At 40.1% G+C, this 26319-nt stretch overlaps 2 protein-coding genes across 8 annotated transcripts; one reads left to right on the plus strand and one right to left on the minus strand.

Annotated features, from left to right (window-relative positions):
- The first annotated feature begins 1683 nt into the window (after nucleotides 1-1683).
- Nucleotides 1684-18100, plus strand: agxt2 (alanine--glyoxylate aminotransferase 2). 5 transcript variants are annotated; one of them, XM_028974043.1, is made up of 15 exons: nucleotides 1686-1855; nucleotides 4987-5075; nucleotides 5532-5722; nucleotides 6071-6194; nucleotides 6270-6364; nucleotides 7322-7415; nucleotides 9247-9340; nucleotides 10410-10510; nucleotides 11088-11180; nucleotides 11359-11491; nucleotides 15640-15728; nucleotides 15827-15976; nucleotides 16367-16465; nucleotides 16718-16869; nucleotides 17123-18100. In XM_028974043.1, exons 1-14 carry the CDS (start codon nucleotides 1777-1779, stop codon nucleotides 16826-16828), a joined length of 1542 nt encoding a protein of 513 aa, XP_028829876.1. In that variant the 5' UTR covers nucleotides 1686-1776; the 3' UTR covers nucleotides 16829-16869; nucleotides 17123-18100. The 5 variants fall into 5 exon arrangements, with proteins under 5 accessions (XP_028829879.1, XP_028829876.1, XP_028829877.1 ...); XM_028974044.1 differs by having other exon boundaries at nucleotides 17831-18100; XM_028974045.1 differs by lacking the exon at nucleotides 17123-18100 and adding an exon at nucleotides 4654-4810 and having other exon boundaries at nucleotides 1731-1855; nucleotides 16718-17041.
- On the minus strand, nucleotides 17232-24899 carry dnajc21 (DnaJ heat shock protein family (Hsp40) member C21). Of its 3 annotated transcripts, none has more exons than XM_028974040.1 (13): nucleotides 24768-24899; nucleotides 24515-24669; nucleotides 23372-23465; nucleotides 23140-23263; nucleotides 22622-22750; nucleotides 21974-22278; nucleotides 21404-21537; nucleotides 21024-21105; nucleotides 20499-20660; nucleotides 19812-19860; nucleotides 18581-18732; nucleotides 18228-18312; nucleotides 17232-17931 (listed from the first exon to the last, which is right to left on the minus strand). In XM_028974040.1, the coding sequence occupies exons 2-13, from the start codon at nucleotides 24624-24626 to the stop codon at nucleotides 17773-17775; spliced, it is 1587 nt and encodes a 528-aa protein (XP_028829873.1). In that variant the 5' UTR covers nucleotides 24627-24669; nucleotides 24768-24899; the 3' UTR covers nucleotides 17232-17772. The 3 variants fall into 3 exon arrangements, with proteins under 3 accessions (XP_028829873.1, XP_028829871.1, XP_028829874.1); XM_028974038.1 differs by having other exon boundaries at nucleotides 17233-17934; XM_028974041.1 differs by having other exon boundaries at nucleotides 17233-17934; nucleotides 24515-24615; nucleotides 24768-24896.
- Nucleotides 24900-26319: the final 1420 nt, after the last annotated feature.

Raw genomic sequence — 26319 nt, forward strand, 5'->3', positions numbered from 1 at the left:
ACAGTTATGTACTTTTGTTACATGTTTGTCTTTCATTAACAATGTAGCCAAAGTGCTATAGTCATTAACACCTGTGAGCATCTGCCTGCTATTTATTTACATGAAGCTGTGAGATCTGTGATGGTCCCTGAGATGACAGTGACAGAGAATGGGAAAAAAGTCCTAACAATAAGTGTATCTTAAGGTCTTAGAATTACTTAAAGGAACAGTTTAACTAATCACATTGACCAGTAAATCTCATGCTCATACCCACTAGTCTACTCCAACTCACTCACTCACTATCCGGTTCTGCTTAATCCTAATCAGGGTCACAGGGAGACTGGACACAACAGGGTGACTCACCCAGCGCAGGGCACACACACACACACACACACACACACTCACCATTCACTCCTAGCTAGAAACAATTTAGTCAACCCACCCAGTGTGCATGCCTGTGCAAGGTGGGTGGGAATCTGAAAACCTGGAGGAAACCCACACAAACATAAGCAGAGCGTCCGAACTACGCACACGTGCAAAGCTGTACTACTTTTACTACTTTGATTTTACTACTACTAGTACCAATGCATAAGTAGTCCAAGTGGAAACCTGGCCTTTTGCAGCTAGTACATAGACTTGGATTTAAATTACTGTATCAGAAATGAACTGACAGTGAAGCAGACAGACTTTTGGAGGAAACAGTGAACCATTGTAATGTGTGGTTCTTGCCTGCAGATCCAGTTCTCAGCAATGAGTGGCCCTGAAGAGTGTCTATGGCCTTTTAAAAACATACAGGCCAAAGGTTTGGACACACCTTCTCATTCAATGTGTTTTCTTTATTTTGATGCCCATTTACATTGGTAGAATCTCACTGAAGGTGTCAAAACTATGAATGAACACATGTAGAGTTATGTACTTAGGTTAAATAACTGAAAATATGTTTTATATTCTAGTTTCTTCAAAACACCCTTTGCTCTGATTACTGCTTTGCACACTCTTGGCATTCTCTCAATGAGCTTCAAGAGGTCGTCACCTGAAATGGTTTTGAACAACAGTCTTGAAGGAGTTCCCAAAGGTGTTTAGCACTTGTTGGCCCCTTTGCCTTCACTCTGCGGTCCAGCTCACCCCAAACCATCTTGACTGGGTTCAGGTCCAGTGACTGTGGAGGCCAGGTCTCCACTTTTTGTTGAGTACATAACTCCACATGTGTCCATTCATAGTTTTGATGCCTTCAGTGAGAATCTACCAACGTAAATGGTCATGAAAATAAAGAAAACACATTGAATGGTGGAGGTGGTAGTGGCCTAGTGGGTAACACACTCGCCTATGAACCAGAAGACCCGGGTTCAAATCCCACTTACTACCATTGTGTCCCTGAGCAAGACACTTAACCCTATGTTGCTCCAGGGGGACTGTCCCCTGTAACTACTGATTGTAAGTCGCTCTGGATAAGGGCGTCTGATAAATGCTGTAAATGTAAATGAATGAGAAGGCGTGTCCAAACTTTTGGCCTGTACTGTATATTAGACACAAACTGGCACTGTACAATTAACATCAATGACGTTGGCCAAAAGTACAAAGTTCAGAAAAATTCACACTTCCGTGATGTTGTGTTGTGGACTGTGGTGGAGAGGAGCGGGGGTCTCGCTCCTTCTCCCTCATTGGCCGCCTGCCTCTCCACCCCCGGCCCCGTTTTAAGGCGAATTCTCTCACGTTTGGAAAATCTTTAACCGAGGCAACCCGTGGCATACTAATAAAAAAAAACCCTCCATAAATTAGCGCGTAGCAACTGTAATAATGCAGAGGCTTTTGTCAAGAAAGAACCGGGTCGTGGTGGGCACGGTGCAGGTCACGACCCTGCGTCACACGCGGCCAGGTAAGTGTGACTCGGCGGAACTCCGGAACTCCCACGGGCAGCACGGCGCACGGCGGCGGGCTGGAGTTTCACTTCCGCACAGACACGAAGGAATCAAAACCAGAGGCGCTCTACGGGTTCCGGGGTGTATTAATAATCGAAACACGACCCTCCAAACTAAATGTAAATGGGCTGCAGTGGTTTGAGGCTTTAGTTTCTAATTTTTAAAAAAACTCCATCGTACCTGCTGCCCCGACAGGTTAGCAGTGAGTTCTGTATTCGACAGACATTCATAGAACTTCGCTGGATTTTCTAGAACGCTCCACTCTCTCAAAGTACCGTATGTTGCTGCAACCGATAAGTTGTGAACATGTGAAATAATACAGCATGACGTATCTGGATTACATGAACACATGTAGTCTGACGCCAAGATGAAAGGCACTGTTTTCATTTATATTAAATAATGTATATTACACAGAGGGGATGTTCTGGCTGCCTGTGACTACATTATTAACTTCAATCACTTCAGTCAATTTGAGTCAGTAAATGTTACCAATAATAAAAACTATTTTTAGTATATTGCTCTGTCCTGATCCAGATTTTCAAAAAACTTGGAACTTAAATGTAGCAAAAGACTTTAAACTGGGGCAGAGACAGTAGCAAAGCCAAGTAGTTCACAAAAAAACAGTAGTTAACATTGATCCACGCTTTCAGCAAGTCGGTTGAAAGTGGGGATCAATGCTAAACATATTCAACATTAGAGTATATGATAGGCCTGAAACCTAGCAAGTCTTTAGAAATTAGAAATGGGACATAGCAACAGTGCACTTAGTGTGGATCCTATGTCCATGTCAGGGAGGACACTTTGACATTCCAAAAAATGTATACACTACAGTAAAATTACTTACACTTAGTTTGCCATGGAGTAACTTAGGGTTATAAGTGTCTTGCTCAAGGACACAATGGTAAAAAGTGGGGTTTGAACCTGTGACTTCATAGGCTTTTGGTGTGTTACCGTAGTGCCGTGGTGACCTAGCAGTTAAAGAAGCGGCCGCCGTAATCAGACAGTTGCTGGTTTGAATCCCAACCTGAAAGTGAAGTTAAATTGGAATGGTTATTTGAAATAGAAGCTTCTGGATCTTCTAAGGTGGATCTGGTTTCGCCAGAAACATTTTCTCACAAGGTCACTGGTGCTTTGCTCAGTGGCATCTTAGCAGATCAGGATTTGAACCAACAACCTTCTGATTACGGGGCTGCTTCCTTAATCGCTAGGCTACCATTGCCCTGACCTGGCACTGAGCAAAGCACCGTCCCCACACACTGCTCCCTGTGTGCCTGTCATGGCTGCCCACTGCTCACCAAGTGCTGTGCTGTGCTGCAGTGTTTCACAATGACAATCACTTCACTTTCACTTTTTAAAAAGAAAAAAAATAGGCTACTACCCTCAATCCTCTTCAGCAAAGAGTCCTTGCTGTGTGATAACCAGCACTTAGTTCTGCATCAGTCACTAGTGCTTATGTGAAAGAGCTTGACCAGTCTTTCAATTCAGTAAACCAGTCAACCAAAGCACAAGAAGAATTGAACTATTCAGCCACACAGAGTAGCTTGCAAAACCTGAAGCAGCTCAAAGTGTCCTCCCTGCTACCCTATTCATGAGCTTCTGACACTAGAGAATCATTCATTACAAAACACAATCAGCATGTGTAAAAGGATATAGCTAACCCACTTATCGTCCTAAAGGAAGTAATACTTACAAGTTTTTTTATTGCTATCTGATAGACACATGATAAATGCCTGTTGAACCCATATGGTATTACTGTGAAATCTCCTTTTGCCACCAGACCACAAAGGTGTTCTTCAGGTTCCTTATGAAAAGATTATATTTATTTATCTCAAAAGGAACTTATCACAAAAAGGAAATTTACACCACCCTCAAGCACATCAGCATCGTTCCTCAAAACTATCATCAAGGCTTAATCATGGCAGTCACAGGGGTTACAGTGTATGGAATCAGATTTGTGGCAAAACAATACTTTCCAAATATTGAACAAAAATAAGACGTCGCTCTTTTTTCGTTTTCGCTTGTGAGATTTTAAATTTCGCTGCTCGTTTTTTCAGTTTCACTGCTGGCTTTTCAGTCACTCTGCCCCGTTTTTCGTTTACACTGCTGGAGGATTTGGGGGCATCTGACACAGTTCTCTTGTGTGGGCAGGACTTTGCCTCATTGGCCAGCAGGTATTTGAGTGACAGCTCAGTTCTTCTGAACTAGTGATGCGAAGTTCGATTCTTTTCAGAGACCCAACTCCTGTGGCAGGGCCCTTAATTTATCATCAGTAGCCTCATATTTTAGCCTTACTTGGCAAACATGAATGTTTTGTGTGTTGATAAATCATATTTGCAAAGTAAGGCTAAAATATGAGGCACTCTGAAAAAAGTAGAACTTCCCATCACAACTCTGAACCCTATCACTGTGATATGCATGGCCACAGCAGTAACAGCCATTTGCAATCATATATGGAATCAGATTTGTGCCAAAAATGTTTAAATCAAACTTTCCTAATATTGAACAAAAATAACAAAAATGAGCAGTGACATTGAAAGTATCACAAGAAAAATGAAAAAGAGCAAAAACTTTGATTGTCAAAATTCCAAACTCGTTTTATTTTAGTTTGATATTACGAAGGTTTTGTTTCCAATTATTGGCACAAATCTCATTCCATAGAAGTATTGATCAAATAAGATGATTATGATGTGATCCATATGTGATGGCTAATAGCTGTTGCTGCTCTGCATGTTCTTGAAACCCACGTATCTTGCAGTTACAGAGTTCCGGGATGGAGCCTGTGCCAGAAGTGCAGAATCCTCAGGCAGTGTAAATGTAAAATGGGGTGGAGTGACTAAAAAGCCAGCAGTGAAACTGAAAAAACAAGCAGTGGAATTGAAAGTTTCACAAGCAAAAATGAAAAAGAGCACGGTGTAAGCAAAAACATAGGTTGTCAAAGTTCCAACCTCTTATTTTGCATTTCAACCTTCTTGTTTGTTTGATATTAGGAAAGTTTTGTTTAACATTTTTGGCACAAATCTGATTCCATAACAGTGTGGTAAAGAATTTGTTTGGTCCAGTGAGAATGAAATCTATGACTGTTGTGTAGGTGTGTTATGTCAGAAATCGGCTATGAAACACACTGCGTCTGCCCTTCCTGAGATGCCTCCATGTGATGTCAAACCGGAGCCTTATCAGGTAGGAAACAGTAAAGATCACTATAGATAATATTTTCTTTACAAGAGCTGAGTATTGTTACGTGTGTGTACACACACATAGGATCCAGCTGAAACTGAACACTTGACTAGGACTCCAGACCACTAGGGGTGCTGCACAATGACATAAGCATGGACAGTTAAAGTTGACAGACTTAAGCCTTAAAGTTGAATGCACCCTGTAGTACCACCCCTCCCTCTCATGCTCAGTACAGACAGTACAGTGCAGCTTGAAAAAAGCGTTCGCTCTCTCTCTCTCTCTCTCTCTCTCTCTCTCTGACTCTGGCTCACATTCAGAAGCCGGCTCTGATCGGTTGCAGCTATTCGTGACTGACACAAACCGACAATGTTCCTGTGAGAACAAACTTGCAAGAACACAAGGGCCAGGAACACTTAATATAAATGTCAAATATAAAAAGCTGTTTTTTTCCCCCCCCAGGACATGTCTAAAGAACGTATGTTGGATATCAGGCAGAACAACTGCAACCCCATGACAATGAAAGTGACATACTATAAGAAGCCTGTGCACATCCATCAGGGCTACATGCAGTGGCTATGGGACACTGATGGCAGACGTTACCTTGACCTCTTTGCAGGGGTTGCCACAGTCAGCGTTGGACACTGTCACCCGTAAGGCTATTTGATGGCTCTGGGCTCTGCATTCACCTGTTAAGAGGATGAGCAACAAGATTTACTCCCACTTTCGTGTAGAGTAGGAATTAACTTTGTTTTTCCTTTGTAGTCTACACCACTGGCTTATATAGGATTTATACAGGGTACAAAATATATTTTTTTTTTACGTAGACTACCATATTTCCCTTTTTTCAAAGTTCATAACAAGTTGGGCAAGTTCATACTTGCCCATGTAGATACATAGTTTTTATTGCTTTACTGTATAATATAACTTTCTTAGATTATACAGTAAAATCTTACAAATCTTACAATATTACTTTGAACTGTTGTACATTTTGTCTCTAGAAAAGTGACAGCTGCTGCAGAAAAACAGTTAAGACGCTTGTGGCACACAACAAGTATCTATATGTACCCCACAGTGCATGAATACACTGACAAATTAGCAGCTCTTCTGCCGGACCCTCTTAAGGTGAGTGTTTTGCAGGGGTCTTTATTTTAAAGATAACAGTTTACCCGTTATTGTTGCTTTCCTTTGGGTCTACAGGTGGTGTACCTGGTAAACAGTGGCTCAGAAGCCAATGATTTGGCCATGCTAATGGCAAGAGTTCACACAGGCAACTTTGACATCATTACACTGAGGTACAGAAGCCTGTTTCAACATTCCAAATTGACAATGAAATATAACCTACTAATATTATAAACTAGCATTTTTAATGGTTCATTAAATGAGCATATATAAAGAATGAATTTGAATTCATTCATTCTTCTTCCTAAATTCCTTTTTTTTTCCCCCGGCCTGTTCGAAACACAGTTGACACATGAAATTGTGTTTGTGTATCTGTGCTGTCATCATTCACAGCCTTTTAAAAAAATTAATTATACTATTTTTATTATAATAAAAAGGAGAAAAAAAGTTGGACAGAAAGTCTACATATAGAGTAGGGAGAGGGAGAAGGACAATGAAAACAAGGTGGGGTGTTTGGAGAAGGATAGGGAGCAAACACAGACCATCTGCTTCTGTACCTGCTTAAACAGACAAAAAAGAAACAGCAGAAAAAACACAGCAACAAGCAGTATCTGTATAAATCACAGTCGACCCCATGCCTCCCCTCACCTGCTCAAATGTGGTGTTGGTGTATGTTGTTCTAAAAACCTTTTTAAAACAAGGGAGGGGTATGGAGCTGACAACCCTCTACCAAACCGCAGTTGGTGTCAGCTCTGCCCCTCCCAAGAACCTTCAATGTCTAAGTGCAATTAAAATTGAGAAGTGGGCACTGGCACCAGAAGAAAGTCTGAATGAACAGACTGCCCTCTGGATTCCACTCAGTGTATACATTTTGATAAATCCTGCACTAAAATCCCTGAACTGGTAGACAGAACCAAAGAATGTGGATTTAATTGTCAGGAGTGTCGCCTTGACAGTGTGACTAGATGTAAAACCCATCCAGAACATCCTTTGGCCTTTATAGAGCACTCTATGCAGACTTGTATATTTTATTAGATTGTAGATTGGAAATTCTAGTCAATTTATATGTTTTTAAAACAAACTTCCATTTTCTAGCTAATGTTCTTTATTGTTAACTGTACTTTATGCAGAGGCTCATACCATGGTGGCAGTCCCCTGGCTACTGGCCTGACATCTAACTCAGCATACAAGTTTCCTGTTGCTTCAGGCTTTGGCTGTCACAACGTATGTATGACTTACTGATTTATGTATCATGAGCTGACGTATTCTGGAGAATTTGGTATACCAATAAACTTTAAATAACCCCTGTTGGACTGAAATTCAAAACCTTTTTGTTCAGAATGTATTTTTAAATGTGTGTATATGTAATCTGAGACAAAAAACAAATCTAAACATTTAAGAAATTTAAACCATGATTTTTTATAATGAATTATGTTCATACTCGATAAGATTATTACAAATTTGATCAGTTCTAAAATAGTCAGCTATATCATGGTATTAAATATTGTTCAAGTACTATTAAAATTTTTATTTTATATGATTATATATTCATGGAAATTATTGAATCAGCTGTGTGTCAACCATAATAAGTGAAATGCAGAAGGGGAGGGAGCAAAGGCAAAGTGCAGATTCTCTAACTATCAACACAAAACAAACAGAACAATACTCGGGGCGAGGACCATCTGTATTTTTGTGGCATAAAACCCCAGGGAGGAAACCAAATCACAGTCACCTGAACAGTGATAGTAATTGGGGCTTTCCACACGTGTGTACAAAATGACATAACGCAGCAAGGTTCTGGTGCACCGGAGCTTTAAAGGGTGGTGATCAGGAGGTGACAGGTGTGGTGCGTGAAGTGGGTGTGTCACCTCTCCTGATGATTGAATCAGTCCTTGATTGTTGGGTTAATCAGTTGGTGTGTGTGTGGTGCAGCAGGGGGCTGCAAGTCATCACAATAAGTCAACTCCGTAGGACAAGGATAATGGCTTTGTTTAAATGTTTTTAAGGTTTTAATGTAAAATGTTTTTAATAACTTTAAGAGAACACTAGCAAATAAAAAAAATACTCTACAGTATGACTATGCTGTAAAATAAAGGAAAACATTTGACCAATTTGTAAACTCTGATGAAGTTGACGTCATCTTTGTCGAAAATGTGTTTAGCACTAATTCACATTTTTGTATTAGTATTTTTAAAATAAATGTATTAAAATGTATATTTCCTACAAAACATTATACCAACCATATCAAAATTTTTTTTTGTGCATGATAAAATTGATAATATACAAGCAAATATGGAAGCAAAAATTGCGATAAAAAAAAAAACCACTTGGAGATTAGCCCATTGTAAAATTATGTTATTTTTTAAATTGCTGTAATTATATTACCCATATTTTACATCAAAATTAACATGCTGAATGCAGCTGCATCCAAAAAAGTTCAGTTTGGCGTCACATTATGCTTCCTCTTTCAAAATTAATAGGAATTTCAGATAAAAGCGCCCCCGTTGACATGATACATAGCAAGGTTTAGTCTTTAGCAGAATTAGAATTACAAATCACAATTTATTATTATGTATGATTAATGTATGATTACTTTTTAATCAATAGATAGATCTAATGTACTTACCATAAAGCACACCTGTATATAAGAAAGTGTAAAGCGAACGTGATTGTCATTGTGAAACACAGCAAGCGCACGGTGCACACAACGAAATGTGTCCTCTGCTTTTAACTATCAGTGGGCAGCCATGAAAGTCACTGATTTTGGGTTGTGTTGGGGCGAACCATACTGCATCAACATCAGACCAAAGCAATCAAACACAGTCAATCAAGGCAACTCAATGGATCGCAGAGTGCTTATCCTAAATCCACCACAGCCTCCACGCTCCGGATTATCTGGCTCGAGAGAGAGCATGCTGGCGAGGTTAAATGTGTTGGCAGCAGGTAGCTAGTTAGCCTACAAAAATCCATAAATTAGTTGTATTGTTGTAATCAAAGTTTGAACAATAAAACCTTGGAACATGCCTTAGACTGAAGCTTTCTCTTCTTCCTCCAGACCATGTGCCCTGATGTGTTCAGGGGTCCATGGGGAGGACGTCACTGCAGAGACTCCCCTGTCCAAACAGTGAGAAACTGCAGCTGCTCCCAAGGTACAATTATGCATGCACACGCACACACTGAAACACACATGTGCACATACACACAACCCAAAGAGAGCTGAGTTTAATCATTATTCAGCCTATTTTTGTGTCAAACCTGTTGATCTTTAACCTTTCAGATTAACCAGTCACATTAACCTTCACTTTCGTGACTGTTCACATAATAAAGCCCTTGGTTCAGTATTTCTTCCCTTATGTTTTGCCAATTTTGTGCCTTTCAAAATGTCACTTTCAATTTTTTTCCCCCACATAAACATATTAGACAAATTGTAAGTATGCTGTCCTCTGTCAGTATAAATCTTAATATAGTATACCGTGTATGTTACTTTTTCTTAATTCCTTTGTCTACTGGTGTATGTTTAGCAGTTTTTTTTCTGTTTTGTCTCAAATTATTATGCACAAGCATAATAAATATGTTATTGTTAAGAATATGTTCAATAGTACCTCTGGCAAAGTACAGGGTCTCACTTCTTATCTCAATTCTCCTTAAACATGTTGTAATGTACCACATGTACATTAATACAGCATGTGTTCAAACCTGGCTTATTTCAAAGAGAGAAATCGGCACAATGGCCTGATAAACAGATATAAATGATAGCAACTGAAATAAACATTGGTATAATTCATGGTCACTATGGCTTACAGTATGCAAAAATGTTGTAAGTAGGCAGTAAACAAGGCAAGAAAAAACAAAGACAGGGTACAACAGGGACACCTATAGACACATGGGAGCAAAAAACACAATGAAGACTGTCATGGTTGAACAGGGTATGTGGGGAAAGCCCAATCAACTCACAGAACTGGAGTAGTGACAGGAGAATGAGGGGCGTGACACACTCAGAACCTTTCCTGTAACAGGAAACAATAATCATCTAGTTTTTTTAGAAAGTGGAAGCCACTCCTCTATCCATAGTGATGAGTAATTTGCAAACACTGTCCTTCACAGTTCTACAACAGTGCATCAGTAAAACACTTTCAGCTACATTTAGATGTATGAAAGGTGCTATGTTTTTGTAATTGTTATTGTTATATTGTATAATGGTTTTCTGTTTCACTGCAGATCACTGTCAGGCCAATGAAATGTATATCGATCAGCTGAAGGAGATGTTTGCCACCACTGTTCCTAATCGCATTGCTGCCTTCTTTGGTGAACCAATTCAGGTTTGCAAAATTAGTGACTACTTGTACACTGAATCAATCATTTGAAATGTCTCTTGACCTTAAAATGCAAATAGAAGTGGTCAAAAAATATGTTTCAGAAAACAGCAGTCTCATTTTGATTATTATGTCAACTTTGTGTATTCATTTAGGATGGGCGTGGCATTGACTGTTACTGAAAACATTTCCAAGGAGAGACTTTGGCTCATAAAATCTGAGAAATGTAGTTAAAAGAAAACTGTAAATAAGGGACCCCAGTGGAAAACTTCGTATTCCAGACATACGGGGAACAGATCAAGTTGTGCCCTGTATTTATAGCTTTCATTTCAGGGTTTTTATAGGGTTTGCAGGATAAAAAGGCCTCAACAGAGCCCCAGTTATATAATAGTACAAAGCAACATTCAACTAAATGTTTATTATAAGTGTAATAAATTCTCATAAAGATGGAGATACTTTATATTTAGGTTTGCACTTCTATACATTTCAGCTACAAACCTCAAACACAGATTCTGAAGAATTGTAATTCTTATTGATTGTAAATCATTGTAGGTGTCCATATTAGTCCGATTTTACTCAACAGGGTGTTGGTGGAGCAGTCCAGTACCCTAAGAATTTCTTGAAAGAGACTTATAAGCTTGTGCGTGAACGAGGTGGACTCTGCATTGCTGATGAGGTACTGTCAGCATTGTTCAATAAGTCAGTCATTCAGTAAATTCAGTATTTGTGTGGTTTAAACAGGTTTTAAACTCTTGCATAGTCCATAAATTCGAGCAATGTTCAATCCTGCCCTGCATTAAAGGGTTCAAGCATATGCAATCTAAATGGTTTCCACCCTTAACTGAAAACCACAGGTGCAGACAGGATTTGGACGTACTGGTAGTCACTTTTGGGGATTCCAAGGTCATGGAGTCCTTCCAGATATGGTTACAATGGCAAAGGGCATTGCAAATGGATTCCCAATGGCTGCTGTTGTCACAACACAAGGCAAGTTTTTCTTTATATATGGGTGAATTAAACTTTTAGGGACAGAAGTACCATTGTGTTTTTAGGTATTCATATTCAAAACCAAATATTTGTACTTAATTATATATTCCAATAAGCAAAGTGACTTTTTATACATTTCTGAACACAATGCAATGACAAATAAAGCTTCTTACTTTTTCACTTATGATAGACTGTATACCAGAATAAAGAGCGGAAGAATGAAGCAGTGCATGTTTCATATTTGTTAGCACATTTAAGAACATCTCTGGATACAAAAGAACAGTCTGGACACTTACTGTATTTTCATCTCTCATGTATTATGTACAGTTGAGGCCAAAATGATTAGCCCCTTTATAAAATTAAGCTCTTGATTGAGCATTAACAACAATTTTTGTTATTTTGGAAATAAACACTCTGTAAATAACAATGCCCACTATGTTTAATTAGGATATGTTGTTGATACACCAAATTGAATCAACTCACAAAAATTAGTCATCCAAAATTATAAGGCCATTCAAAAGTGTACCTTTTCTGTGCTACAACTGACACCAATCTCTTATATTAGTTCTTTACTAGGTTGGCGCAGGTCTTCTAAGGAGTTTTGGCCCATTCTTCCATTCCACATTGTTCTAGCTGGTCCTATCTTGAGGACCAACTAGTCCACGAGCAGATTTAGCAGATTAGTCTCATCAGACCAAGCACAGACTTCCAAAACTAATCTTTACCTTTCTGAAGATCACGCACAAACCTCAATTGGATTCTGATGTGCCACTCTTTCAGTAAAGGTGATGTTGGCCTGAACTGTACATTCAAACTTGTCTCTATTGCTCATTGTATAACCTTTTTGCATTGCACACTTGATTCCTCTGTTACAAAATAAGCTAATAACCTATAAGGCTGGAATCAAAATGCTGGTGTTTTTTTCTGATTTGCAGAGATAACAGTGGTTATTAACATTGGGCAGTGGTGGCCTAGTGGGAATGGAAATGGACCTGAACCACCATGGTGCTCTGAGCAAAGCACCGTCCCCACACTCTGCTCCCTGGGCACCTTTCATGGCCACCCACTGCCCACCAAGGGTGATGGGTTAAAAGCAAAGGACACATTTTGATGTGTGCACTGTGTGATGTGCTGTGTTTCACAATGACAATCACTTCACTTTCAGTTCACTTTATAACGTCAGGTTATGCATGTAACCACTGTTCTTTGAGGAAGAGGAATTAGATACAAAACAAGAAGTATGGGATAACCATGCCTCTGCGTGCTCAGCTGAAGACACCTTTAATCACGCCTATAGGCAGGAGATGGGCCAACATGCCCTACAATAAAATTACCTGTTGCAGCCATCTCCCCTCAGTTCAGAACTGCTTTTCATTGAGCAAAGCACATTGAAAAGTGGACCCAGCACATTGAAACATTAGAAAAGTTTTTTTTAAACTTAGCTTCCCCTTCAGGAAGCGTCACTAACCCTCAACGTCGCAAAATGTGAATTTGCAACCGTTGTTTGGCCAAAGTTCTTTTAAGGCTGTGAAGTCTCTTGTTTGCAGTTAGCCAGTCTTGGCTGCCTCTGATTTTGAGCACCACTTTAAATTAGACATGGATGCAAGTAAGTTTCCTTTCTTCAGACCTCCTTTCTCTGCATGTTTCACCAGTTTCCTCTACTACATGACCCAAATCCATTACAACCTGAAGCCACAAATGCCAAAAATGACCTCTCTGCAGCATTTGACACAGTTAACCACAAGACTCTCTTGTCTATCCTGAAGAGGCTAGGAATTCAGGGATCAGCATGGCAGTGGTTTGCTTCCTACCTTGATGAGCGATCTTACCAAGTGACTCGGAAAGGATCCACCTCTGCCTCACGTAGACTCTCCACTGGTGTCCCTCAAGGCTCAGTACTAGGCCCTCTCCTTTTCTCCCTCTACATGAGATCACTTGGTTAGGGCAGTCCTACTTGATCTATCTGCTGCCTTCGACACAGTTAATCACAAAATCCTTCTCACCACACTCTCAGATTAAGGAGTTACAGGAACTGTACTAAATTGGTTCACCTCTTATCTTCACGACAGGTCTTTCAAGGTATCATGGGGAGGTGAGACATCTGTCCTCTCTAGGGTAACCACAGGGGTTCCACAAGGCTCTGTCCTTTGCCTCCTTCTATTCTGAATATACACTCGCTCACTGGGTCACATCATCCAATCACATGGCTTCTCTTATCACTCTTACGCTGATGACACCCAGCTCTATTTGTCTTTCCCACCAGAAGATGCCACTATTGCGACAAACATCTCGACCTGTCTCTCGGACATATCGGCATGGATGTCTGAGCGACACCTTCAACTGAACCTATTTCTTCAAGTGGATTATTCTACCACTGCTATGCCGACAACACCCATCTCATCTTCTCATTTCCGCCCTCAGATCTACATGCTGCTTCCGAAATTTCTGCATGTCTAACTGACATCTCATCTTGGATGGCAGCCCGTCACCTCAACCTCAATCCCACCAAAACTGAACTAATATTCATTCCATCAGATTCTTCACCACATCAGGATCTTGCTATTTACCTGGACAACTCACAGCTCCCTCCTTCTACAACAACCCACAACCTTGGAGTAACAATAGACAACCAACTCTCCTTCTCAACTCACATCAGCAGTCTTTCCCACTCATGTAGATTCCTTCTCTACAATATCAGATGAAACCGTCCTTATTTGTCAACACAGGCCACCCAGCTACTGGTTCAGTCCTTAGTAATCTCATGACTGGACTACTGCAACTCCCTTCTAGCTGGTCTACCTCTATGTACCATCCGGAACGGGTATTTTAAAGTTTGCATGGGTCTGCTGAGACGGAAGGAAGGAGATGATGGCTGCCTTGGCTTGTCATCCCATCTGGGAAGGACGAAGCAAATTTTGCCAAAATAGCTTTGAGTGACTGGCTGAATAAACCCACTGAGGAAAGCGGCTTGTTCAGGTAAGTTGCCTGAACACGTCTGGCATGTCTGCAGCAGGGTAACTGAACTCAATGCCTGCATGGCTCTTGCCTGAGACCAATAAACTTTTGACAGTGCTTGGAGGGAAGCACGGCAGCACCCACAATCCCTTGATTATGGCTTGGGGCGAGATCGGTGGCCAGGACAAGGTGAGCTCCATGACGAGGGTGATGAAGGATGTCTGCTTGTTTTCCTCTGAGCTGAGCGGCATTTCCTCCTTGTCAGAAGACTTGAGCTTGTCGAAGTCCACTTCGAGCGGGTCCTCCTCGAACAGAGCCCATCAGGGCAATGCAGCAGGTGGCAAGGCCGGGCCTCCATCTTGCACATCTCCATGTGCTTTGCAAAGTCCAGATGTTCCTCTGGAGCACTTTCTCCTTCCTTCTCAGCCTGGAAACACCCAGTAGAGTCGGGGAGAGCTCGCCCCAGTGAAAGCTCAACAAAAGTCACACGCTTTTTCAGAGTTGCCTGTCTGAACTGGTGAAAGAACTCCAGCCAAGACAGCGCCAGCCTAGTGTGACCAATTCTGAGGCAGACCAAGCATGTCTCATTGCGATCCTTGTCATGGATTGCGAAGCCACATCCCTGAAGATAGGGAAAAACAGTGGACTTCCCTTTCCCCGCAGGGCATCGCAGACATTATTGTGGATTTCCCCCAAAATCAGCGTTCCGCGGAAAAACAACTCACACAAGAGAGGCTGTTGTCCTTCAAAACTTTTGGAGCAACTCACTGAAACAGGCAAAATATCAAAACCATTAAAATCCAAAACCATTACCAGTAGCTAAACTAATTTTTATAGGCATGAAAGTGTTTTTAATGAGGTGAAGAACATGAGGTTTTATTGGAGGGCGTGGTCCCTCCCCAGGTTGTCCCATCTCCAGAATATAGGCATTGAATAAAGGTGGGCATGCAGCTGGGCATGCAAAGGCGTGATTATCCCATACTTCTTGTGTTGTACAGAGTGAATTAACGGAAAGCGAACAGCATACATTTCTGAGGCAATTTTGGTCTGATCCATCCCCTTCTATGTTCTATTTGGGGTTACTTTCTATAACCTTTGGCATAAGCACAACTGACACAGAGAGGAAGACCCCCTCATGGAGCTATAGTACAAGAGCTGTTGCCTGCAAATTACCATGCTCCTGTTGTTTTCAGAGATAGCCAGGTCATTTGCAAAGGGAGTTCACTTCAACACATTTGGTGGCAATCCAGTGGCATGTGCTATTGCCTCATCGGTACTTGATGTATGTATTATTTATAGCATGTATTTCCTTGTATTTGTCCAAATAGAATGTGACAATGAAATACAGTAAATCATCCTGCAATGTCTTGTTCTGCACAGACCATCAAAGAAGATGGCAGCCAACATATAAGTGCTAATATCGGCACCTACCTGCTCCATGAACTGGCCAAATTGCGTGAAAAGTATGAAATCGTTGGTGATGTCCGTGGGAAAGGCCTTATGATTGGTGTGGAGATGGTCAAGAACAAGGTCAGTGAATGATGAAAAAATTGGCAAAGCCAGTGCATAAATAGAAATTGATATATAATTGCTTTCAGGACACTGCCAGTCTCAGATTAGGTGGCTCTTGCATTGGTTTCCACCTGTTAATACAAATCTTCTCACAAATCAGTCCCTGTTGGCAGGTTTCATGAAACAGCCATAGCCATTGCCACCCATGGGTGAGATAGATGGTTTAAAGGTGGACATGACCTGGTTAATCATTTCAAGTACATTACTGTGCTGGGCCGTGCAACCACGTTCACTTGCAGTGCAATGTTTTCAGTGCATGAAAACTATGCTGGTTAAAGGTTAACCATATTCAGAGCACCAGACCTGAGGCATGAACATGATTTCTGTATACACTGTTCTCACTCTAAGGCAAGCCAGGAACCTCTGCCACCACAAGATCTTGGAGAGATCTTTGAGGACACTAAAGACATGGGCGTCCTGATTGGTAAAGGAGGGTTGTATGGACAGGTATGGCAACATGATAGCAAAGCAGCAATTCCCAGCCTAGAATCTAGATCCCTAAAAAGTCATGTGTGCAGCATTCAAAATGGTGGTTAGTCACACTGTTCTGGTCAGAAATTGAGCAATTTGGATAACAGTGTGCAGACTATACTGGTCATATAAATTTGACATGACAAACCTAACAGAGAAATGTACAGAGAAAATTCCTAAGATACATAAAATCAAATCTTGATTCACCAAAATACTACTCCTTTTCAGACTTTCAGGATCAAGCCTCCAATGTGTATCACCAAGGCAGATGCAGACTTCTTCTTGGCTGTCTTTAATAGGGCATTACAGAACTACATGGAGCGAAGGTTGAAACCCTGAGGAGTAAATAAATATAATGATACAGCTTTACAGCTTTCACGGTAATTAACGTTTGTTAGAATCATATTCATTTAACAAAAAAAAATGGGATTCACTTCTTCTCTTCACATTCACTTCTGTTGAAAGCAGGACTGTTTGCATTGCCATCAGAATAGATACTGAGGGAAAAAAAAAAAAAGTGTCTTGGGAAAAAATTCATAACTCATATCTATTCCTTTAAGAACATAATGCTTTGTCTGAGTCATGGCAACTGGACTTTCTTTAACGTAGAGACGTTTCATTCTGCATCCACAGAAAATCCACAGTCAATATGATTGTCAATGGAGGAATGGACAATGGAGGATTGTCAATCAGAGTGACAAAGTTCTGTGGATGCAGAATGAAAGTCCAGTTGCCATGACTCAACTTTCAGACAAATTCACCTGGATGACTGCGAATCTTCACAGGCAACATTAGGCTTTTTACTACAAACAATTTGCACAGTTGTAATTGCTATCTGGCAACCAATGTGGTTGCATGGTAAAAAGCACAGAGAGCTTTTTTGTGAACCCATGAAGCTCAGAGTCTAATTCAATGCAAATTTACCAGCTCTATACACGTAACATGTTTGCATTGTGAATGGAGACTACTTCAGCTTACAGTGCAGTCAGCTGCTTAACTTAATGGACCCCAATTCATTAAGTTTTAATTTAGCTTTTTTCCAGATGCTCCAGTAAAACACTGGATTTATATGAACAACCCGATGTCTTAATTGCCACTTAGCTTTGGAGAAATAAATCACAATAATATGTCTATTGCCAACAAAAAAACTGGATTTAACCATTTTTTATCAGCAAACCAATGTATTTAAAACAAACAATATTACAGATATCACAGTCATATCTGTTTTTTTTCCCCGCCATTGTCCATTTGCAGTCTTTCAGTTCCTTCCCATGTCCCAGTGCTTATCGGTTTTTCCTTTTTTCTTTCTTCCCCTTGCCTGCTGTGCTGCTGCGAGAGGAGGACAGGGCTGTGGCATGCCCTGTCATCTTCAGGTGGTCAAACAATTTATTCCTGGTTGCAAACTCAAACTCACAGGTCACACATCGTAGGTTAGCTTCCTTCTGCTGGGAGAGGAAGGCAAAGCAGTCAGTCAGCGTGGTGTGTAAAGAAAATTAAGATAATAAAGAGTGAATTACAGTGAATTTAACCTGTGCAATTTACTTACTGCCATTCACATTATGTAAAATCAATCATTGTGTAATTCCTTATAAATAAAAACATAACTAATTAAATGGGAAAATGACAAATTCCAGTGTCTTCTGTGTCATTTCAAGAAGTGTACTGTACAGTAACATAACATTTATAGAGAAGAAGATAATACTGTTGCATATCTCATCAACAGTGTGTGTCAACCCACCTCGGATGCTGTGTCCACACCAGGGTGGGGTTTGTTGCTCTTTCTGGACTCTTTTCCTCCCTTCTTGCTTTTTGGCTTTCCAAAACTGACGGAGAATGGAAACAAACAGAGCAAAGTGAATGAGAGCAGATGAACGGGATTAAATCTTTTTTTCCCCTTTCTCAGTCTGGCCGATATGTTTTCAGCACTGAGAAATTCAGCAGTATATTCATGAAGTCCAAACTGAAAAGCAGGCTGAGGAAACTATTTCCTTTTCCCCCTCAAGCTGTGGGCATGAAAGCACCAGAATTATACAGCCCATTCCTAAATTCTCATCTTAAACAACAAGGTCTGCAGCTGATGGGAAAACTCACCTTTTTGTGTTTTGAGGTTCTGCTAGTGCCACTCCCTCTGAGGATTCTTGTGGAGTGGGGGCTTCTTCACTGTTGCCTGACTGGAACGGTGGGGGGTCCTCAGGGTGAGGATCCGGTGCTGGACTTTCCTCCTCTGGGTTCTCTGGCAGACTCTGAGGGAGTGAATGAGAGGAAGAGAAGAGTAAATGGTAAAGGAGAGAAAAAAGAAAGAGAAGGGTGAGATGAAAGTATAGCCAGACTGAAACCTAATGAAGCTCTGCAAAATTTAACCTTAAAATATCAGCTTCAAAATAATTGACAGCAGGGAGAATTGTATGTTTAACACCAGGAACAGATGTAGCTAGAACAGATGCTCTAGCTACATGTACAGGTTTCCTTCACATTTTTACAAATGAATTTCCATGACTTTTCAATTACTCAAAAGGCAAATTTTCATGACGTTAAATTTCTGTGCAAATGTGAAAAAAAAACACATGGCTGCTATTCTACCATAGTAATGAGGTTAGTCCCCCTAAACCCAAAGGTTATCTAACCTCAGAACCATCATCTTGTCAACAAATACAGCGGTCCATGAGTGTGTAAAAAAAAAACAAATTGGAAATGTAGGAAATACCAAAACTAAATCTTAATTAAAAGTAAAGCTGAAGGATCACACTTAAAAATCATAATTGTAATGCATTAAAATGACCTGATTTAAAATTACTATATAAAAGTAATGCAACTAAATACATATGATGCCTTTTCAAAGTTATGAATTAATTTTCTTAACTGTTATGATGCAGAATATATAATATGCTGAATATGTAAAACCTGGCAGCGTTGACCTTACATAGAAGCACTACACATTTCCAACAACAAGCAACATTTACGGTCAAAACACACCTGGCAGTCCTGTAGCATCCGACAACGCCTTTCTCATGGCGTTGTGGCAAATAAAGAATTTCACTGCCCAGAGAAATGTAATTTCTTGTGTACATATGACAATAAACACTTTCTTGAAGATGATGAATTAAAGCGCACAATCTCTTCTGTCACTCACCATCGTTTCACAAATTAGTACAAATTTTGAGTGGCACTGAAGTAGTGTGGAATGTCAAAGGGCACACAGCTTCCCTTCAGTTTCAGCTCTACTTGTACCCAATTGAGAACAGCAGAAGCTGTAACAAGGTACAAAGTATTGTAAAGAAAACAAAAGGTATTGTAATGTAAAGGCAGCCAAACTGGCACTTACCTGGGCTATTTTCTGTTGTCTCTTTTTCTTCTTCTGTTTTTTAGACAACCTGTCATTTTCAAGAAAATAAAAACCACTGATTAATGATGAGGATTCAGGTGGGAGCTCATCTATGCTGGAAATGAAACTCAAACCTAATTGGATTATGGTCAGGAAACATGAAAATATAATAACTTGTATTCAAAAACAAATCATAAGTAGGAGTGTGGCAACTAATAGCTATGGAGCATTTGACTGGCATGCTGAGGTAAGGGTAATAGAAAATATCGATACAGCAATATAGTGCAATATTTTACATGGTGATATTGCATTGATACAGGGACGTCAAATATCGTTAATACAAATATTTTAGTCCAAAATTCAGTTCTGAGTTCAGTTGTTTTGGCTGAATTATTAATGTAATGTGATCCACACAGATCGTACACAGCATCTTGTATGTATCTGCTTTGTTTTTACATTTTCAGTAAACTGTAGAATATGTACAATATCGCAATATATCATTATTTAATCGGATTGTGACCCATGTATCGATATACATATCGTATTGTGAGATCCTTGCCAATACACACCCCTAGTGAACACCCACAACCTAATGGAATTTGTGTAAAATCCATGCATTACTGGTGCATTGTGGTGGGTCCCTTCTCCCATCGCCAGTAATGGGTATGATTTCAACAGAGTACTCACTTCTGCCTGGGCGTGTCCTCTGCCTCCTCTTCCTCCTCCTCATCATCTTCTTCTTTTTCCTCACCGTCCACTGAGTTCAAGCACTCATCCTCAATTTCCAACTGTTGCCTTAGTAAGGCCACCATTTCTCTGTGCTTCTTGGATTTCTCATGGTTTCTCATGCTGTTCAATGGGCCAGAGCGAACAAATGTAAAAACAAGTGAATGCCGTGTAAAACAGAAATTTCTATTTCTTTGTAAACACCACCCTTTATATAATTCATAATTCAAATCTAACACAGCACAAATGCACAGACACATTTTCTCTAGAATGTAAATGGACCTGTTCATTAAAAATGGGTTAAATAATGCTTAAATCTATATAGGTAATCGCCTTGGGTCACTTTTGATTGTTGATATGGTTTTCTAGTATAAAATTCTCATTACATCCAGAAAACTATTCTCTGGACATATATACAACAGAAGACCTGCTTCTCAAATTACTCTTTAGGGCAATGAACCGATGGTGAAACAAGTTGTGACTCACGATTTGTCTGTTTTAAATGACTTCTCACAAGCTGGACAGTAGAGGCCATCAAAGTACTCAGCCAGCTCTTCCAACTCCTCATCTGGGACAGACAAAACACAATCACTTCATCAGAAGCAACAAACCTAAGCACCTAAAGAAGCTTTGTGTGGGATAAGATTTTTTTTCATTTTAAGCTTGTGTGTCTGGTGTGGGGTTTGAACCCCAACTCAGACCTTGTGTGTGCAGAAGTTGCATGCTCTCCCTGTGTCTCACTGGGTAAATTGCTGACAGTATATTATCTGTAGGATCGAGTGTGTGAGTCTGTCCGCCCTGTGCCCAGTGTGTGAGTGAGAGTCGTGTGTAGGTTTAGCGGAGGTCTCTATGTGTAACACACTAACCTCCTTCCTGACTGGCTGCTATCTCTAGCTCCTCTTCCTCCTCCTCCTGACTGTACTGGGCCTCCATCTCCTGCAGCTGCTTCTCCAGCTCAGACATGGACATCCAGCTCTGCTCTTTATACTCCTCAGCCATCCTGCCCAAGAATAATGTTCAAAACCACACTGTTGGATCTCTTGAACATAATGTGAAAATGTATTAGTATTCTAAACTTCACAATTATTTGAGACTTCTGAGGTAATGTAAAAGAGGCCCCTGTCTCATGCTCATTTTATGGCTCCCTTTTGAAGACTGAAGACTGTGGTCATTCTCAATGCCTTGTCTGAACACACCTAGGTACATTAAAATCTCTATACCCATTACATGTAGAATGAGCAATTGTGGTTTGGCATGCACTTTAAATGTTCCAGATAATGGGACATAATGCACAAATGCTCTTAAGAGTCAAAAATAAAGAATACACTCAAAAGTAAACAGAACCTCAACATTCACCATCTGCTCGTTTTAAGGGGGAGATGTGAAAAATTTATGGAACAACAGGAGCTCTTAGTCCAGGGTGGAACTCCACTTACTTAGCCTGGTGAAGTTTCTGCTTCCTCCGCAGCTCCTCCACCTTCTTAGCTTTCTCTGCGTTCTGTTCCTCCACCAGCTTCCGATGAATCTGGACCCTCTTGTCACGTTTGCGCACAAACGCCACTAGCTGGCGCACCAGCTCACTACGCTCCTTTCTGGCCTTTTCCCGCACTTTCTTGTTCTCTTTCTCCATGGCTCTTTTCTCCCAGCGATTGGAGGCCTGCCGAGTGTCATACTCCTCTTTCCATGCAAAGTTCTTGTGGGTACAGAAACTTTGCCAGTAGCCATAGAAGAGATGTACAACCTGATACAGTAAAGACAGATTAACTTTCTGCAAAATACCAAGACACTTTCTTTATGAAGCTGCTCTAAAGGTTAATCAATGACTGAAGGACTAAGCAAACTAATACAAACTAATGTAATTAGTTAAAATATTAACATGACAACACATAAATTACTAATCAATGTTTCTTTCACAATTAAATACATATTGAAAGACATATTGTATGATGTTGGCATGTGATTGTAAGAATGGAGCATCTGTCATTGAACGTTAAACATATTTATCTTCCTAAATAGTGAATAAGATGCTATTTCCTCCCATTATGGAATGAATCAGTACAGACTCATTACTTTCAATGGCTTACTGTATCATAGTCACTCTGAGAGTCACCAAATGTGGGGAACTCATCCTCAGCTTCATCTTCATCCTTGCAGTTCTCCAGCTCTTCTTTTGCAATTGATTCAAACAGGTTTCTGTAGATCATGTAGAAACCCTGCATAACAGAGTTCTACATAGTTATCACTATGCTAATCATTGCAAAAATGCCAAATGTCACAAAACACAATATAATACATCAAATCAAGGGCAGCGAACCTGATCTCTTGGTGCAAAGTAAGGGATGAAATGTCAGTCAGCTAATAATAAAGGTATTCAGAGCCATGAGTGAAGCCTTTATTACTCACTTATAGGAAAGTAATCTCTAAAAACCTACTCAAAGCTCCTATTCATGGATCAGGTTCTCCGCCTATACATTAAATGCAAGCAGTGGCAGTCAATATGCTAGGCTCTGCTGCCCCCTGGCGGTCCATAATGAAACAAAGAATACTAATTAATAATACATGTGATCTTTGGAGGTCCCTTCTGACTGTTTATGTCATTCACCTTGTCATCGTCATCATAACCAGAGTAACAGGTCACTGTGAAGTACTGCAGAAGGTCTACGCTGTCATCTTGATACTCCCCACTGATGCCACCTTTAAGCAGTGCTTCTCTGTGATTATCATACCTACAAAAGAAAAAAGAAACATACTGATCATAACACAAAAAACGGTTTTAAACAGAGTATTTATTTCCCCCCATTTTATACAGTTGTGACCAGAACCAGCATACGTACCACGCTCTTTCCTGTGGGTCGCTGAGAACATCATACGCTGCCTGAATCAACTTGAACTGTTCTGCTGCTTCCTCTGCAGTCTCCAGGTTCTTATCTATAAATGCCACAAAGTCACAATGATCAAGTCCCAGTTTCCCAGATGAAACAACCGCTTATGTTTTAATTATTTATCCCATCTTCCAAACCCTGAATACCGAATACTGTGTAAAGGAACATTCATTTGTTATTGTCTATTTACATGCAGTGACTGTGCTTTCCTGCATTTGTCTGTATACACCTGTATTTATGCTGCAGAGGTTGTGGGACAACTGGACAAAGCAACAAACACCATCAGGTGGCAAGCTCACCTCAGCGGCTGGTCTACAGTACAGGTCAAAAGTTTGGACACACCTTCTCATTCAATGTGTTTTCATGACCATTTACATTGGTAGATTCTCACTGAAGGTGTCAAAACTATGAATGAACACATGTGGAGTTATGTACTTAATAAAAAAAGGTGAAATAACTGAATTTTTCAAATGTTTTATATTCTAGTTTCTTCAAAATAGCACACTCTTGGAATTTTCTCGATGAGCTTCAAGAGGTCGTCACCTGAAATGGTTTTCCAACAGTCTTGAAGGAGTTCCCAGAGGTGTTTAGCACTTGTTGGTCCCTTTGCCTTCACTCTGCAGTCCAGCTCACCCCAAACCATCTGGATTGGGTTCAGGTCCGGTGACTGTGGAGGCCAGGTCTCCACTTTTTGTTAAGTGCATAACTCCACATGTGTTTATTCATAGTTTTGATGCCTTCAGTGAGAATCTACCAATGTAAATGGTCATGGAAATAAAGAAAACACTTTGAATGAGAAGGTGTGTCCAAACTTTTGGCCTGTACTGTATATATCACTTATGTGTCTAAAAGAACAGCCAAATGCAGCCCAAGCCCACATCCTAAAAAAAAAAAACAGAGCCCCATAAACTCTTGTTGTACATGGGAGCATCAGGATGTGTTATTATCTGTGTGCTGCAGGGATGATTGATCTGACTGAAGACAGGCTCTGTGATGCGTCACGTATGACCCATGACAAATATGCTGGCTTTCATAATCAGAGCAACAACAAAACCGTACAAACGCAAACCCAACATGCCCAACAACGTCTTTTACCTGGATGCCATTTCAGGGCGAGTTTTCGATAGGCCTTCTTCAGGTCGTCATCCGTTGCGTCCCTTTTAACGCCCAGGACTTCGTAATGACACTTCATATTTCTGCCGGACATAACAGATGATGTAACGCAGTGTAATAGCGACAGCCTCCGTAAGCTGTAACAGAATTGACATTCGAAGTTAGGGTTAGCGATCGGTGGCCGGTGCAAGATCGTTTTTTTTTTTTTACTTTACGACGAGCTGCGTTCGCTGACCTGTTATATCGGCACTGTAGCTCAGTCTAGGGCGATAAATGTCAAAGACGTCTGGGGCTTCATGAGTTCAATGCGTTTCCTACAGCACGAGTCCACGGGGCGCAGTATGGACGCTGCGCCGGTCATGAGTTGGCGCGGGTATATGACGTCACAAAACGCGCCGAGTTCATGTAGAGTCAAAATATTGTGTTACACGAAAAAACTTGCTATTAGAAAAGCACCCGGCCAAGATGGTTTAACCACAATATTCTACAAATTTTTTTGGGGAAGATTTGAATTTTTTTTTCTTAGAAACAATTAATGATATGTTATTGGTCAACTCTTTAACGTCTACAATGAAACAAGGACTTATTACACTCATCCCAAAACCAGCAAAAGATAAAAAATACATTGAGAATCTACGTCCAATTACATTATTAAATACTGATTATAAAATATTCACACATGTGATCGCTGACAGGTTGAAAGATGATTTATCCCAGATTATAAGTGATACACAGTCCGGTTTTCTTAAAGAAAGATCTATTCATAACAATCTGTGGTTAGTTCTAGATTTGCTGGACTATGAACATCTGGTAGAAGATGATGGAGTCATTTTCTTTTTGGATTCCTATAAAGCCTTCGACAGCGTTGAGCACCCATTCATTATAAAAACATTTGAATACTTTGGCTTTGGGAAAAAAAATTATAAAAGTGATTCAGATACTTTACACAGATATTACCAGCTCAGTATCTTTATGCTCTAGAACATCTAAACGTTTTGAAATAACAAGAGGAATCCGCCAAGGATGTCCTGTTTCACCTCTTCTGTTCATTATTGTGGCAGAACTTTTGGCAATTTTCATAAAAAATAATTCAAATATTGAACCACTAAATGTGATGGGAAGCTCTTTGATAATCACTCAACTAGCAGATGACACGGCCCTGTTCTTAAAAAATCTATCACAAATTTCAAAGGTATTGAAGAAGATACACAAGTTTTCTGAAGCCTCTGGCTTACATTTGAATAAGAAAAAAATGTGAAATTCTAACTATTCGTGATGATCATCCCTTTGATACTGTGTGTGGTATTCCAAGAGGTTAAATATTTAGGAATTAATATCTCAAAAAATAAAAAGCTAATAGAAACATCCAATATCGAAAATAAAATCCAGAAAAACAAAGTCATTCTTAATAGCTGGCTTCAAAGAGACTTGTCTATCTTTGGACGCATTCTACTTACTAAAATGGAAAGTCTATCACGAATAATTTACCCAGCTTATTCGCTATACATGTCTGATAAAATGATAAAAAAAATAAACCAAATCAAAAAATAAATCCAAATTTTATTTGGAGGAACAGATGCCATTACATTAGGAGAGCCGATGTAATTAAATCTTTAGAAGAAGGGGGTTAAAACATGATTGACTTTGAGTCAATGAATGGCTGCATCAAACTCAGATGGTTACAAAGTTTTATAAAAAATTACGAAAGTTTATGGTTCAGTTTTCCTTATAAGATTTTCAAAGATCTTGGTGGAATTAAATTCTTGATGACATGTGACTTTGAAATA

This window comes from Denticeps clupeoides, chromosome 3 (assembly GCF_900700375.1).
Source record: "Denticeps clupeoides chromosome 3, fDenClu1.1, whole genome shotgun sequence".
Taxonomy (NCBI): domain Eukaryota; kingdom Metazoa; phylum Chordata; class Actinopteri; order Clupeiformes; family Denticipitidae; genus Denticeps; species Denticeps clupeoides.

Coding starts and splice junctions, on each gene's coding strand:
- agxt2 (XM_028974043.1), top strand. CDS start 1,777: ATGCAGAGGCTTTTGTCAAGAAAGAACCGGGTCGTGGTGGGCACGGTG. Junction 11,181..11,358: donor GACTCTGCATTGCTGATGAG/GTACTGTCAGCA, acceptor TGAAAACCACAG/GTGCAGACAGGATTTGGACG. Junction 15,729..15,826: donor TTGCCTCATCGGTACTTGAT/GTATGTATTATT, acceptor TGTTCTGCACAG/ACCATCAAAGAAGATGGCAG.
- dnajc21 (XM_028974038.1), bottom strand. CDS start 24,626: ATGTCCGGCAGAAATATGAAGTGTCATTACGAAGTCCTGGGCGTTAAA. Junction 23,466..24,514: donor CGCCCTGAAATGGCATCCAG/GTAAAAGACGTT, acceptor TGGCATTTATAG/ATAAGAACCTGGAGACTGCA. Junction 22,751..23,139: donor GTTATGATGACGATGACAAG/GTGAATGACATA, acceptor TCTGTTATGCAG/GGTTTCTACATGATCTACAG.